The 17,078-nt window shown below is 32.9% G+C and overlaps 1 protein-coding gene across 1 annotated transcript in view; it reads right to left on the bottom strand.

Moving 5' to 3' along the window:
• The window catches only part of LOC129988996 (otoferlin-like), a 79,927-nt gene that overhangs the window by 25,534 nt on the left and 37,315 nt on the right, over positions 1-17,078 (bottom strand). Inside the window, exons 19-26 of the mRNA XM_056097296.1 lie at positions 15,984-16,125; positions 14,993-15,090; positions 14,350-14,454; positions 10,149-10,173; positions 8,464-8,564; positions 6,418-6,549; positions 4,013-4,156; positions 1,802-1,929 (exon numbers count right to left, since the gene is read on the bottom strand). Coding sequence (XP_055953271.1) covers positions 1,802-1,929; positions 4,013-4,156; positions 6,418-6,549; positions 8,464-8,564; positions 10,149-10,173; positions 14,350-14,454; positions 14,993-15,090; positions 15,984-16,125 — 875 coding nt within the window. The remainder of the gene's footprint in view (positions 1-1,801; positions 1,930-4,012; positions 4,157-6,417; positions 6,550-8,463; positions 8,565-10,148; positions 10,174-14,349; positions 14,455-14,992; positions 15,091-15,983; positions 16,126-17,078) is intronic.

Genomic DNA, 17,078 nt, shown 5'->3' with positions numbered 1-17,078 from the left:
GCACGACATAATCTATATTATTTATTCATTTTATTTAGAAAAATAGACGCATTGAACAGAATTGGAAAAAGAAATTGTATATATATATATATAAAGAAATTGTATATATATATATATATATATATATATATATATATATATATATATATATATATATATATATATATATGGAAGATGATAATCAAGCATTCATTGGATAAACCGTTCATATGAATATTTTTTTCCCAAAGATTCGGTATGCTATTGGTATGATCTTCTTAAAATCTTTTGATGATTTGTCAGTGAGGGAGAAAAGAATGAATGCATGGTGCACTCGCACGTTCATTCTTTTCTATCTATTCTTTTGTCTCACATCCTTATCTTTCTCACATCCATTTTATTTATTCGTAAAATGTCATTTTTCTGAACTACAGATTCAATATCACTCTTATATTTCAGCAATGAACGAAGTAACAATTGGTAAATTTTCAACAAACCAGTGGCTTCTGCTGACTTACATTAGTCAGAAACTGATCGTACACTTTCAGATGGTACCATTTTTCTTTCATGCTGACCGTGACATTGTTATTAGACGTTAGTTTACAGAATGGAAGAAGGTATGACGGTGCAGAAGATAGGTTCATTAGAGATAACAATCCAGAGGAAACCGTTTTTTAAAGTTTTTGATCTTACCTCCGACTGCAAGCTTTTCCGTCCGTAAGACTTCAAGAGAATTGCTGATCACTAGAACCGGTAGATTCTTACATTTTGAGTTATCGTATTTACAACCGTACAATCAGACAGGTAGAGAGGGTCGTGCATTTATTTAGTTTAAAATTCTGAAAAATCTTAATTTGAAAAATTAATTTATATTGAAAAGACAATGTACCAGACTGTTATTATTTTGAATTAATATGGTTTGGTAAATTGGTTTTTCTAACGTAATTGGCATTGATGCATGCAAATTTCAAACCACCTTCTTTCTTCTTTTGCGAAAACGCGTAAGTGAGAATGTGTCTTTTTCCACACGCGGCCACTTGATCCTAATTTTCAATGAAATGGAAATAGAAGAACGTATCATGGCCACTCCGATTACCTCTTCGGCAGAAAGACGAGTTTCAAGGACTTTTGGAACAGAAAATGGATATGACATATGCACCTGAACAAAAGTGAAAATTCGATTCTTTGCGTCGCTAACACCCCTATTTTCTTTTTATTATTTTGTATTCAAATTCGAACTGGCTGAGAAAGTAAACAGATCTGAGTACATTGTGTCTGGATGTTCTGTCATATCTTTGCATGGCCTGCAGGGGAGTGTTTCGCAAGAAGAGTGATCTACGAAGAAAGACTATAGCAAAGACCGATACCACATCACACATCTGCTATACTTTGAATTTGCATCACTTCCACCCTTTTGAACTGACTACGAACAGGACAAAGATTTCCATCCTCCTCTGCCCGGTTTTAAAAACGTGAGCGTAAAAGAGGTGCAAAACTGTTGCAATATGCATAAGTAACCTTGCTACGCGTAATAATCGATTAATCTAAACTGTGTAGTTTACCTTAATTTATAATTATATGACCTCTGTTTAGAAATATGTCGCCATATTGTTTCATCTAAAAATCCATAGAGCATTTGAAAAAATTGATTTTTTTTTTTTGTCGAATTATAACATCCAAGACTGACTTTAGACTTTAAGTTTAAAAATACAATTCTTCAATGCACGAACCCTATTTGAGCCCCACTAAAAATATTTTATAAAAGAAACTTTTTCTATTTTTATATTAAAATAAGACCTCGAAATGCGCAGTGAATGCTTACTTGCTGAACACAGGATTGAGCTGCTTCGAGATGTAGTTCTCCTTGTCACTGAGTCGATGCTTCCCCAGCTGCAGGACAATATAAGGATCTGTCGTGTTCGTAACTTTCGAAGGTTCCAAGTTTATAGCCTGCAAGAGTCGCACTTTTCGAAGATTCAGCCGAAAATTCCGAATATCACATAAAAAATAATTAGGCTTCATTAATTAAATAAATTCATATTAATGTAGCCTTTTGCCAGGCTATCTGAAGTTTTTAATTCAATGGCCGTCACCATCCACGATTTAAATTTCAAACATCGCTAAATACATCTGTTAGCAATTGAAGGCAATTGCGAAAGTTTCATTCGTCGCTTTTCCAAATGTAGCCAAGATGTAAAGGTAATCGCTGGAGACAAAGAGATGACACAGTGGCTGAGTTCTAGAAATGTTTTAGACATTGAATTTCTGAGATTGATTAGATAACAGTGAGATATTCCATAACTAGCCCTGAATTACAATAAGACCATAATCTGGATTTGCAACGAATTTTCTCGCATATTGTTTAAGCCTCATTTATTATAGTTGAGCGAATTCATCACACAGCACTCGTGCATTATAACTGATTAATTCAAACTCTGCGATTACAGTCTATTTTGTGCTATTTATTCTTTCAGAGTTCTTATAAAGAGAAATCTATTTAAATAATAATATTCAGTAAACGCGAGAAAGATTTGCACAACGTATAGGTGGCTTATGAGTTGCTGTACATTTTCAAATAGTTATGTAAATATGTCAAGATGTGCTTGAAAATGTAAAATGTACCTCTGATTCTAATAGTATTTTTTGCGGAAGCCACCGCATTGCTTTAGCATAGGTGTCTAAAAGAAAATTGCCAAATGGCTGCGATGTCATAAAATTAGAAGTGTTGTCATTAGTTTTAGGGTTTTTTTAAATAAAATTTTATTCCATTTTCTTGTCAAATTAGGTTAGAATTGTACCTAATAGAATAGTTTGATTTGGTATTTGGTTTACTTTAATAACAGAAGATATTCAGAAAACTCTGTTTTTCGTATTTAGGATCAACTTTGATCGTGTTGTGTTATTAAAAAGGAGTTAAATTTTGTCATCAAAATGCATTTTATGAAAGCTATTCATTTTCCGTAAGGTGATAAATGGCAGATATTCGCCGACACAAAACTTTAATGTTAATGTCTTAAAACACATATTTTTCGCCATAACTATTATTCAATTTCGGGCAATTGCCATAACAGTGTAGTCCTTTTTTTTTAAACGAAAATGAAGCCCATAACAATATCTCAATACGTTTTCCCTTGCTTAAGAGGCACGATGACAATCAATCGGGGCCAAAACAAGGCTAAGGTACGATAATATAAAACCATTTTAACAAAGCTCTGAAAAATATGTGCTCTCATGTGTTCAGCTGTGTACTGGCAAGCCAACCTAGGAATAAGTTTGACTAAAGAAGGGCTCACGCAGTTCGAAATGAATCTCAGCTTCAGAAAGATTTCTTGCGCACAAAAAGTATATCATAGGCTGAATTCCACGAGTTGTTGGCTTTCACTTAAGAATCAGCGATACTTAAAAATTGAAGACATACGTTTTCTAAAAATTGGAGACAGACGTGAATCAAAGTTTGCATGATCTGCCTATATCTCACTCCATTTAGCTACGAGAATGCGGCTGAGGATATATTAATATTGTGAGATAAAAAACAACAATGAACCGAGTTTAACATAATCGTATTATGTCTCCACTACCCGCACTTTGTTTCATGTTTTACTCTCTCAACAAAAGTCCCAATTTGTCTGATATAGAAGGTTCGGTCGCCAACTCATTGGAGCAACGCTATACCACATGGATACATTTCATTTGATCTAAAGGACGTATTAACTGTAACACAGCCTTTAAATTTCTCTCGTCAGTGTCTGATCAACAACTGGGTATAAACCTTCATTCATGGTGCTGCTATCCTGCCTGTTTCCCGTACATGCACAAATATAAGTTAATTTCCAAATTACCTTTGAAAATGTACACTTCGAACCAAGCTAACGCTTCGATATTTTACTTTCAGCCATTTCTTACGAGACTGCTTATAAACTCATTTTTAGTATTCAGTCTTTCCGCTCAGCTCAAACCAAATATTGTCCAATAAACTTTGATGAAATGTTACTGTTAATTTGATTGGAAAGATTGAAATGTTACAGTTCAGTACCTTCACGATGTAGGCTCTCGCTAGGATTTTCGTTGGCTTGTTCTTGGGGAGTCCACCGAACAGGCCTTCCGAGTCCTTTCCGAGAGGCAGGAGGGGATCCAGAGCGTCAGGAGGCAGAGGAGTGCGGTAGATTCGGAAGCAACCCTAGGAATATCATTTATTAGTTAATTCTCATAAAGTTCATAAAGTTAAGACTTTTTTTTATAGAATTGTTATATATATATATGTGTGTGTATGTGTGCGTGTGTTTGTGTAATGATATTTTAAAATCTAATTTAAATTTAATTAATTTCCTAACTTTCAGTTCAATTTAGTCCATATTAACTTCTTTTTCTTATTTCCTGATTTCTCATTACCCTTTTTCTATTTAATTAATTCAAAAGAAGCTTTGAAAAATGCTTACATATGCACTTTCACACGCTCCGCATGAAGGGATAGAAAAATGTCTAGCAAGCACATTCTTTTAAAAGATCTCTGTGTTTCCTTTATCAGAATCGACATGTGTGAGAAATCCCTATCAGAATCTTAATAGTATATAAGCAATGTGAAAAGATATTTTCCCTATCAATATCTCATGTTATAAAAGACCAGGAATAATTTATTTCTCCATTTTCCCCCTCTTCTGCTCTTGTAACGAGCTGTGAGCGGACGTGCCTTGTCCGAGCTGCTTTTGCCTCCCAGGATGGAAATAAAGCGAACTTAAAAATCGAAAGTCTCTTCACTGTCTTCGAAACTGCAATCTGCTTTCAAACAAAAATTATGTGTTACATTATATATTTTGTATTTTTTAAAACTCGATTTATTCCGTCCCGGCAGGCATAATTTATACCCAAGTAAGAAGCGACGAGATACATCGGTCTACATCGAGACAAAAAAGCGAAAGAGACCGAAATAATGAATAATTTATTTTATTATGAATTTTGATTTCATAATGAAATTTTGATAGGGATTTCTTTGACACATGTAGACTTAGAAAAGGGAAATATAGGTATCTTTAAAAGAATTTGATTCCTAACCATACTCTGAAGAAGGAAAACCGAATTCAGACAACATATTAATACTTTTTAATTACCTATTTCCGTGTCAGCGAATAAACATAATTACAAAGGTAGAATACAAAGAGCAATAAATTTGTACTAGGTGATTATTTCGGATAAGAACTTAGACAAATACCCCATCATAGAAAGAAATCAAGAAAGTGCATTGGTTAGTGTAGTATCTGTTTATCTGTTCCTTTTACCTATTCTAGTTTTTTTTCTTCCGATTTACACTTTCCCACCATTAATGTCCCTATTCCTTTGTTCCAAAAAAAAAAAAAAAAAAATTAAAACCTCAAGGATTTTGAAAATCAGGTTGGAAAAACATGCTATTAAGACAATCTTTGCAGCTTAATCGATTGTTTTATAAGATTTTTGGTAACGTTGTTGAATTATCATTATAACGCCAAGTTAGTAGTGTTTGTCAACTAGTTTTTGTCACCAAAATATTGATTATTTGACAATGAATTGGCAATATCAGAGATTCAAGAGTGCATTCTTAAAACTTTAATATAACTAAACCAATCTAAACTCGAGAAGATTTTCGCATGTGCAAAAATCAGATAGGATTATTATGATGTATTTTCTATCAAAACAAAATCAACATCTCAGGTCGGGTATTTCAAGTTAGGTTGCTCTCATGATAGAATCTTTATAGGATATTATTATGAAAAGCATTGGTTAGGTAGAATTATCCAGAGGGAATTTTATTAATTCTATATTATCTTGAAATGTGGATAGTTAGGCTCCAAGAAGGCGAGTGAACTTTAACTTAAGGCAGTGATGTATTAATTTTTTTAAGAAATGGCAAAAAATTGTTTTGATAGTTCTATACACTTTATAGTAAAATTCAATAATGGCCCAAAAGATACTTTTTTTTTTCAAAATTTCTTTAGTACTTTGCAATGAATCATTATTACATTCCTAAAGACTTCCTTTTAATCTGATTCTGGTTTATTGTAAAATGTGTCGCAAGTCATAATTTTTTTATCACTATTTTAAGCTTATCGTGAGTACGGGCCATAGTATGAAAAGATCCGTTTTTTGTTGATTTCTGAACTAGCACAGAAATGCTTCTAAATAATTCTGGAAGTTTTTTTAAATTTTTTTTATATTATTATTTCTGCAAAAAGGCAGTGGCTCGCCCTATAAAAATTCTCAAAATTCTTGAAATGAAAGTATACAATAACAAGTATATAAAACAAAGAGATTAAATATAAAAGACACACTGCAAAATTATACATTTGTAAATTTGTGACAAGGATAATTTTTAAACCTATAGACTGAGGATTGAGTTAAAATATTTCGAAATTTGTTCGTTCGTTCTTTTTTTTTTAAAGCATTTCTTCAATATCAAGTGTCTATTACCTTCAGTACGGCCATTATTTTTTCACGCAAAGGATTTCTTGTGATTTTCCTTCCTTTGGTGAGCTCAAAAGAATGCAACCATTCCTGAAATCCGCCGAACTCGGGTACGTTCTCCAGTTCTGTTGAGTATACCTGCAGAAAAACTCCCATTGCTTTGAAACACATTGAACCATTACACTGTGTCCAATGCATGGTGATTGAATAGGATCACTGCTGTATGCAATGATGAGATACACTTAAGCATGTCTTGTTTTTGACATTCTAGAGAATATTTCTTTTCTTTTTGTCTTACCATTTATTTAGTGCACTTGCGACTACGTTAAAAAAATGTGAAGCTCATAAGTTACATTGTTCGTGCCCTTCACTGGCTGAGTGCGATGCCAGTTTCTAAGTTATATATTTCCTAGAACTGTGGGATATGAATTTTCGCCATTTGCATTTTCTCTTGAGAATAGCTTTGTATCTCAATTATCTCTGACAAATTTGAATGAATTTATAATGTATTATAAAAACTTATTTATTCGATCCTTTTGAAATTATTTATTATTTCATTGGAAGTAATATTAAATCAAGGACTGTGGTATTTTTTGCCAACAATGCATATTTCCAATTAGCTATTGACATTAAAATAATATCTACGGTGTCGTCAACACAATGCTAAATTGTCTATTAATAATGATTTGAAACCGTTTGATATTATTGAAGTACGGATTAAGAAATAATAAGATGAGGATTTTGCCTCTTTTTTTGAGAAAGTAACATGTGGAATCATGCATGATAGATTTTTTTTTCATTAAAAATGTGCCGATAATGTCGATGAGAGCGAACAAAGACTATTAAACTATAATTACTATTAAACAGGATTGGCTGAAGTGATGTGACAGGTTTGAGCATAGCTAAATTAAAACGTATTTAGATGATAAATAACCGAAGAAATAAAAGTTATGCTCCTAGATCGTAACTCAGATATCGTCCTCGTCATTTAACCAGCATTTTCAAAATTATGAGGTTCGTCCCAAAATAGTCCTTGTATTGCTTCCAGAAACAGGTTTTCCAGATTAGCAGCCCATACGAAAGTTGATCTGCACTCAGTTCCTAAATCTAGCAACTCAAAGCTCGAAGCATGGAAGAAAATTTAAGAGTCACTCAAAGAATATTAATGAATTATTGAATTAAAAGATTACATAAAGTATAGTCCTCTCACTCTCCTTATTGATAGGAAGGTCGACAAGAGAAGCTAAATTATAAAATAAAAATTTGAAGAGTTTTGATTTTAAATATTTCTCGTACCTATAAAAAGTTGCTCCAAATTAGACTTGGAGTCTACAGGAAAAATATGTTGGCAAAAACTTAGAGATAGCTACATTATATCAACATTAGATTCACAGAGTCAATATTTGTTTTGAAAAAAATCTGAATTCAGAAAATTTGAAGACAACATCTTTGAAAAAATAAAACTCATTTAGTATATTCTAATTAGCTGATTGCTGAATAAAATATAGGTAGAACATGAAGTGAGTTGAGCATACATGAGTTGCAACTGTTCGTAGCCATTTCCTCAAAAATTCAGAAATCGGAACAGCTGTAACATCTTAGCGTATCTTTTATAGTCACTTTTATAAAAACAGAATATAAAGAATATTGGAAATCAGCGAATTATCCAGAAAGACGACTTTCTGCAATTCAAAATATGACATTTCATTGTTGTAAAACGGTAGAGACCTCAATGCTTCACTTAAATTCTAGAAGTTTAGGTTCTTTTATGCGAATTCAAAACACAGCGCACGGTTTGTAAATGTGATTTTTTTCGTTATTAATTAAAAGGAGCAATTTAGATAATATTAGAAACTAAATGCACAGCTTTGGTTTATGATAAACTTTGGCACTTTTTGTCCTTTAGTTAAAATTCAGACCCTTTGCGCGAATAGAAATACAATTTCTTTAGTATTTTTATGTTGATTAGTAGTACGATATGCAACATTTGAGTTTATTGAAGTTAGATATTCAGAAAAACGTCCCTCCCCCTCCCTTTTAGAGGGCACTTACCACGAATCCAGCAGTGTCCGTCTCCACCCCGTTAAGGTCTTCGGATATCTTGAAAATGGCGCTGGGAAGGCTGCTGCGGGGAATCACCACGGTATCGGGACCTGTCGAGAGAAGTATCGTTCACACCTTTATTCGATTCAACCGCTTCAATTCGCGTTTCAAAAGGCTTACTATAGCACCCAGAAACTGCTTTGTGAGCCAGAATGAATCGTGTAACCAGTTGATTGTTTCTAACGAGTATACTTGTCATGGAAAAAGTACAACAATTTGAATTATGACGAGTTTATTCGTCAGGAATAATAAGTAGTGACAATTTGTAGTTTTAATTACAATTTTAATAAATACTCAAGCATATTCGTAAATTTCAAGGTGTTTAAAATATTTTGAAGCCAAATCGAAATCAAAGGAACAAATAAAGGATTATTAATAATTATTATAAAAAACCCTCATGTAATATGAATTGTTTTTTTTAAATATACCGCTGTGTTGTATTAATCCTGCCAGAAGCAATTAGGCAACCATAAAATGTTTTAAACTATTCAATAAGTGGCTCGTCTGGTAATAAAAACCGGGATGAGAATTCTTTTCTATCCTTTTTCATGCTTTCAAGAGACAGATATTTTTTACGGAGGCAATAAATTAAAATTTTTGTTTCTTTTCGCTCATATGCAAAAAATGTATGTTAGTTTCAGTAAATAAATAAATATGATTATTGAAATAAACACAGAATTTCATATTACACATACTCTGTGTTTGACGAGTATACTCGTCATCGCTAAATTTTTGAAACATAATTTAGATACCCATTTTCCAAAGAGGTCGAAACAGTTAACTGGGTAAAGGTATGTTTTTAAACTACAAATCTTCATAAGAAGCAATGGTATTTTGACAGTAGGCTGCAATCCCTTTCAGCCTTTGCCTGTTTTTCAGATCTTAATACTGTGAGAAAGTAGCCACATTTACCAAGTAGCTGGTTCACCAGGAATGCCAATTATAAAAAAAAAAAAAAAAAAAAAATGTTTTAATGTTTATTTTCTTGGTGGATTTGCCTTGATGTTTTCCCCAGAAGGGTACTTTTGAGCTTGAAGATATTATAGATTCCCCCTCCCTTTCTCTTTTGGAAGTCTGCTTACTGTGCTTTGCAATTCTCACTGTAGAAATAAAATATTAGAAGCAGTGATGAAGATAATTTTAATTTTATAATAAGGCTGAAAAAAATATAGGTTGAATGGTTTGCCTTGCACGGAGTCAGTGCATACTCGTTCGCTTTATAATTACTAGAATTTATGATTCTTCCAGAGCATTATGGAGAAAAAACAATGAGATTATTTTATAACGATTCCCATAATATGGCGCCGTGTTTGATATAAAATCCAAATTCTAATTTTTTTAATTACCGTTTTTTAGCACTTTTGAGCTCATAAACAGAAAGACAGCCAACCCATGACCAAAAGTTTTATGAATATCCACAATAACAGTGATATTATTATGGCCCAAATTGCATCGATCTTACTCTTGGCATCTTTGATGTTTCACGTTCTGATAATTCGAAAATATAATATCGAACATTGCTTTCTCGCATTCGAATCTCGAAGTGGAATTTTTGACGATCAAGATACTTCCTACTTCGCTTGAGAGAAAGTGATGAAAGGTCTTGTTCAACAAAATGATTTGAAGGGACGTACCAATGGAACAAAATGTCTCGTCAACCTAAAACAGATAAAAAAGAATTTTCTTAAGAAATGTCAAGAAAAATTAAAAATCAATAATTCATAAGCGAATCAAATTGAAATGATGCCGTTCAAACAGAAGAAAAGAAAGCTGCATTGTTTTTGATAAAAATAAAATTCATGGGGGCATAGTTTACAGTCTGAACAAACTGATGTCTACAATTTCTGGAGCGATCCATTAAATGAGAGAGATTGTGTTAAAAGTTTATGATACATTTTAAAATTAAACCTAAAATCTAGGACGTTGAATGAAGGTATCCGACTAGATTGTAAAGATGATCTTTTTCAGAAAATTTTGAAATTTTTTTTATGACCTGAAAATAAAATCAAAACTTCGTAGAATCTAAAACACTCTTTGTTTTTAATATATATGAGATAGAACTATAAATACATTCCATTATTTTTTGATTTACTATGTTTTTCCTAATATTGAAAATTTTGCTAAATTTTCATTAAATGGGCAGTTTTTTCAAAAACTGAAGACAATTTCTTCTAATAATGACCATTCAAGTCTGTTGGTCTAGCCAACAATTGGTATTGATAACATTGAAAATGTTTATGTAACATTTTTTTTAAAAATTCGTCTCCAAACCTAGTTGGATACCTTAGTAGGAGTAAGACTAAAATTTGCACTGAAATTTTTCCGCATAAAAAGAAATTTGCGCCCAATTTTTCACGTGGATAAAATATAACTTTAAAAAAACACATTGAAGCTGATAATAGACAGTTAGATATAATTTATTTTGCAACAAGAAGGTACGTAATATTTATCTTGCACAATCCAATATTATATTTTAGTGCGTCCATCTTTGTGGCACAAACCACACCCAAACGTAACTTTGTTTTAACCCACCAACAGCTATTGTGAGATATATTAGATTGCATGCGAAATTCATTTGCTACACGGATTTCATTTCGTGTACACAGTTGAGGAAAGTCTCCTGAAGATACAGAACTCTAATGTGGAAAAAGATGAAATGCTGACCTATTTTTTTATATTTAGTTTCAAGATTTCTACCATTTCACGGAATGAATGCTAAACAGAGAAAAAAGACAAAAGGAAAATGCATATGGGTAGATAATGATATATTTACTTTAGCGACGGGAATGGTCTTCCCAAAACTTTCTCGCATATTCTCTAATGAAGATGTTATCTCAGAGAACGTCTTACATGGCTTTGACGTACAATAGTCAAGAAATATTAATTACTAGAGATAATTTAGCGTTTTTATTGAATATATATATTAGAGAGTTTTTTGGCGATTAATCCCAGGCATTCGATTAATAGACTCGAAAATCGAATTTGTGTTTTAGACGAGTTTTTCGCAAACGATTGAAACAAAAATCTGACACAAAATTGAGATTGTAGTCACAAAATATCACACCAAATTTGATTTATTTAAGTCATTACATTTTAATGTTATCGCGTTTCAGAAAGTACAGACGAACAGACGGTCAACCATTCTTGGATTTGATTTAAAATTTGATCGGTATCTACAATAAACGTTAAATCTCTGCACCAAATTTTCATCTGTATAGCTATATTCGTTACGTAATTATCGTGTTAACTCATATTCGGACAGCCGAACGGACAGATTTCCCCTAAACGGAGTTTGCTCAAAAAATAGAAATCTATAGATATAAATCTACACGTTTGTTCTAAAGACTGCATGCAAAATTTCATTCGTTTAATTCAAAGCGTTTTTGAAATATCCTTTTGTCACAGACAGACAGATATTATACAAAAATGCGTTTTTTGAACTGAGGGAGGTCTAAAACGTGGAATTTCGTCAAAATCTCGAGGTCCAATTTTTTGACGATTATTATACTTTCTTTGTATTATGTGTAAGAGAAAATGAAAGTAAAGAAGCTGGAAAAATGTGAAGTAACACAACGACTCTCTATATCTCAGCTGCATCCAGTAGCATCAAAAATTTGGCTATTTTTTAGCCTTTTTTCTTCTTTTTTCAGATCGGGAATTTGGCTTTTGTATCCTGATTAAATATATTGGGTTGGCAACTAAGTAATTGCGGATTTTTTTTTAGAAAATCAAAGACAATTTTTTCATGGAACTAAATAACTTTATTCTATAATGTATTGCCCATTTTGATCAATGACCTTTTGCCATCTTTCAGACAGCATCATAATCACACGTTCATAAAACTTCTGGTTTTTATTAGCAAAAAACTGAATCAGGTACGATTTGACATCATCATCATTATTGAAATTTTTACCATTCAAGGAGTTTTGTAAAGATCGAAACAAAAAGTAATCAGATGGTGCAAGGTCAGGACTATATGGTGGATGTGGCAAAACATCCCAACCAAGCTCCAATAATATTTGCCGAGTGACCAAAGATGTGTGTGACCTTTCATTGTCACGATGGAATACAACACCTTTTCGATTTGTCAATTCGGGCCGCTTTTCTTCAACTGCATTGTTTAATTTCGTTAGTTGTTCAATGTAGACATCAGAATTGATCGTTCGGTTGGGTGGTAAGAGTTCAAAGTAGACAATTCCTTTGTAATCCCACCAAAATGATAACAAAACCTTCTTTTGATGAATATCAGCTTTTGATGTTGTTTGAGTTGGTTCACCTGGCCTGCTCCACGATCTTTTCCGCTTGATATTGTTGTAAGCAACCCACTTTTCATCGCCAATTATCAGTCGTTTTAAAAATGGATCATTTTCATTACGTTTCTTTAGCAAATCGCAGCTGTTAATGCGTTGCGTTAAATGCGTTTCTTTCAGTTCGTGAGGAACCCATGTATCGAGTTTTTGAACATAGCCAAGTTGTTTTAAGTGATTTTCAATGCATGTATGTGATACATAAAGCTTCTCAATCTCACGTGTTGATTCAAAGCTGTGCAATCTCACGTGTTGTACTGTGACGATCCGAATCGATTATTGCTTTGATTAGGTCGTCATCAACTGCAACTGGAAGACCAGAGAGTTTTTCATCTTTGAGTGAAAAATCACCAGAACGAAATTTGGCAAACCAATTTTGACACTGCCCTTCTTTTAAGGCTTCGTCACCATAAACAGCACATAACTTTTTATGAGCTTGCGATGCGTTTTTTCCTTTGCGGAAATAAAAAAGCAAAATATGACGAAAATGTTCCTTTTGATTTTCCATTTTTCAACGAACGCCAAACGAAAACTACGCAACCGATCAAAAAACTTTTTTTTACTGATTGACAGCTGAATTGCCAACTATCAAATAACAAAATGTGTTTTACATTTGTACTACGTCTGCAAACCTAAAAATTCAACTGAAGCCATCTATGAGTGAAATCCGCAATTACTTAGTTGCCAACCCAATATTAAATAAATTTTATAAAAGAGTTTTTAGAACTGTTTTTAACTAGTGTTTTTGATTGCTGTGCCATTTTTTCATTATTATCTGGGATAATATATTTTTATTAATTGTTTTCAAATGTTGCGTATAGTTACATTTGATTTAGTGGCTGCCAAGGAAGGAAGGGAGTTGATTCATTGAAAATTCATCCCGCCTTGACATTTTAGTATCATTAAGTATCAGTCCTCGGTGCGAAAAAAGGATTTTTACGGTTGATACACTTGACATCATGAACTGCGCCACATAAATGATACACTTCCATTTCGTTGGAACTTGTTATAGGACTTACAAAACTGATGCATTTTGCACGTTGTCTTGGACAGTGAGTTAATGACTGGAGTTTTTGGTTCATGAGTCATATTTTCATAGAACCTCGTGGCAGAAAATTCCAAAAATAATAAAAAATGGCCAATTTTTTTTTCTGAGTTCAATTTTTAAAAAAATTTGATACATTTCGGTAGTTTCTATATTATTATGCTTGCCTATTTCCTTTTCAAACTGTATTTTAGTGGGTCTGTCAAATAAAAGAGAAGCGATAGGTTGCACATTGCAACAGGTGTATTCGTATTTGAAAATGCCATTGTCACTTAAAAAGAATTGTGGAACGTAGTCACACTGAATTTTAATATAACAAATTCCTTTTCCTTGTCCGACCTTTTTTTTTTTTGTTGTTGTTGTTGTGAAAAATTGTTAATATGAGTGCTATCTAATTTCTTCCCGAAAATTACTTCAGTGAAGTCTATCAGCACAATCATAATCAAACAGAACTTAAAATTAAATAGAGAAAGAGGGCAGTACCTGAGGGTTCTCTCCCGTGGAGAGGTAATACCTGGACCACCAGTCCATTGTCTCCTCTTCCTCTTCCTCCTTATCTCTCTCGTCCACTCGTGTCCAGAGAAATTTCTTCCAAAAGAGTAAGAATGTAATTGAAAGTAAATGATTAATGCAAAATTATTGCTCTGATCACTTATGCACAATACGAGTACGTGAAAGAATATGAAATTTGCATGCATATTAAATAGCTCATCAGGGGATGAAAACAAAGCGGGGAGCAAAAGGAATTATGGCATTTTCTGCAGAAGTATCAGACAATTAGGTAAAACGACATTGTTTTCAGACGGAATGCTATGACTCACAAAATGCTGTGGAGAGCTGAAAATCTGACATACAAAAATGCGGAACAAGATAAATGTGATATCTCAAAAAATTATTCAATAAGAAATTTTCTGATTCAGCATAAAATTCTTTTTTCAGTTTTACTTTCAAAAGAATTTAAATGCAGTAAACAATATTTTATTTCATTTCAGAATTCAATAAATGTACTTCAGTAAACAGTTATGAAGATTAAATTTTATACAGTCCTATGATGATATGAATCATATTCCAGGGAAATATTCTGGTCGCCAAGGGCAGCTATTATATATAAAAAATGGATACTCACAACTGTTTCAATCAGGAAAGCATCCAGATACTCATCCGATTCAGCATGTTCAACGTCTAGCACTATGTGCGAAACTCGGGAAAACGAATTCTCATCTCCTGAAATTATTTGGGTTTACTGTCAAAGATATAATCATTGCATTTCATAATGATATAAATAAATAAAATTATAAATCTGTTATCATAGAAGTATTCAGCTTTAATTTATTTCGAAATGCGCAGCTTGCAGAAAGAAATTCTGGATCACGAAAGAGTGACGGACTGCTCAGGCTGGGTATCCGAGAGTACAGGGTGAGTACAGAGTGGGGATCAAACACAACGTTCTTTGTTCTATCCTCTAACCCATAGTGAATAATTAGATTAGAAATTCCGATACCATCTCAGCTCCATGTTCGTGAGATTTTAGTTAATCTTTACAAAGGTCAGAAATGATTACTCTATTTGAAAAGGCAAAAACACACAATTTTTGTTTGGAGTGGTTACGAATGACATTTTGCTAAAGACTACATTTGCCGAAATATCACTCGAAAAATTAAGTAAATATAAAGAATTTAAATAAATTAAGTAAATATTAATAATTAGATTAATCTATTGTTATACATAATAACTGGTAAAAATGTTGAATTAATTTACCACATTAATCGTTATTTATCATTAATGCTAACAGCGATCTTTATTAATACTAACGGTTGTCAATATTAATAAAAACTAGTTAATCAAACTAATCCTTTATACTTCTTAGTGGTGAATGCATAGAAATGAGCAGCGTAATATGGTCATAGAGTGAGCTAATCAGTTTGCAAATGCATTGCGTTTCTGTAAGAAATAACTTGAAGGATAATTACTTTTGACAAACTCGAAAAGTATAAAGACCTAGAGAATAAAATTCAAAGAGTATTTATGTGAATAAGCTGAATGGTATATGTGAAATGGAAATGGATGCCGTGATTATGTTACAACAATTTACTAGAGGAAAATCCAAAAGAACTCACCCATCCCCCGCTGTGGCCTGAAAACGTATTCTTGGAGGTGGGTAAGTATGTGAGTGGCAATCACATTCTGCCTGCCGAAGCTCTTCGTGTCGATCAGCTTCAGGATGAGAGGAGGCAAGTAATCTTCCTGATCCGGCAGCTCCTATCGAAAAAAGGAATGCATGGCAACAAAGCTTTCTGTTGTACAGTAAAAAGTTGATTTTTAAAAAAATAAAAACTACTTCAGTTGCTGCAGGATACCCTGAAAACTATCCAAAGGAAACGGCGGCGATTACAAATATCTTTCTACTTTCTCGTATACATTAGTGTAGAGAAATGATAGTAATCGTCAAAAAGTTCTAACTCAAGATTTCGACGAATTTTTTAAACCTCCCCGAGTTCTAAAAATACATTTTTAGGACAATGTCCTGTGTGAGGGGGTGACTAAATGAAACGGATGAAATTTGGTATACGGTCTTTGCACCTAATTTGCAGATTTCTACCAAATTTTGAGCAAAATCCGTTCAGCCTATCCGCCTGTTCAAAATGTAAGTTAACAAGATGACTACAAAAGGAAGAGAATTAGATGTATAAAATTCAGTACACATATTTAACATCAATCAAATTTTGAATCAATTCCAATAATGGATTGAACATCTAGCTCTCTGTTGTTGTTTTTTCAGAAGCATGCGAACGCGATGACTCAAAAATGTTATGATTTAAATATAGCAAAGTTGATATGATATTTTATGACTAAAAGCCTAGTTTAGTTTCCCATTTTAGTTACAATCGGTAGGAAAAAACACGTTTAAAGCACAAATTCATTTTTCAGATACTAACAATCGACAAAAAGTTCCCAAAGGATCCGAAAATACATTAAATAAAAATGTACAATTCACGCCAATGGCTGATATTTCATAATTATTGAACGTCGATGTCATGCAAAGCGTTTTCTGGGAAACAGGATCAAAAACAGACATTAATATTTGTTCAAAATCGAATGCAAAGGAACTATTAAAAAAGGAGAATTTAAAATGCCTGTCCCGATTATAAACGCCTCGAACTGTTTAATGAGCAGTGATATTGTGGTGAGATTTACATTTCCACAAAAGAAGA

The sequence above is a fragment of the Argiope bruennichi genome, chromosome 10 (assembly GCF_947563725.1).
Source record: "Argiope bruennichi chromosome 10, qqArgBrue1.1, whole genome shotgun sequence".
NCBI lineage: Eukaryota > Metazoa > Arthropoda > Arachnida > Araneae > Araneidae > Argiope > Argiope bruennichi.
Note: the sequence above shows the minus strand (reverse complement) of the source record. Positions and strands in the feature narration are given on the sequence as shown.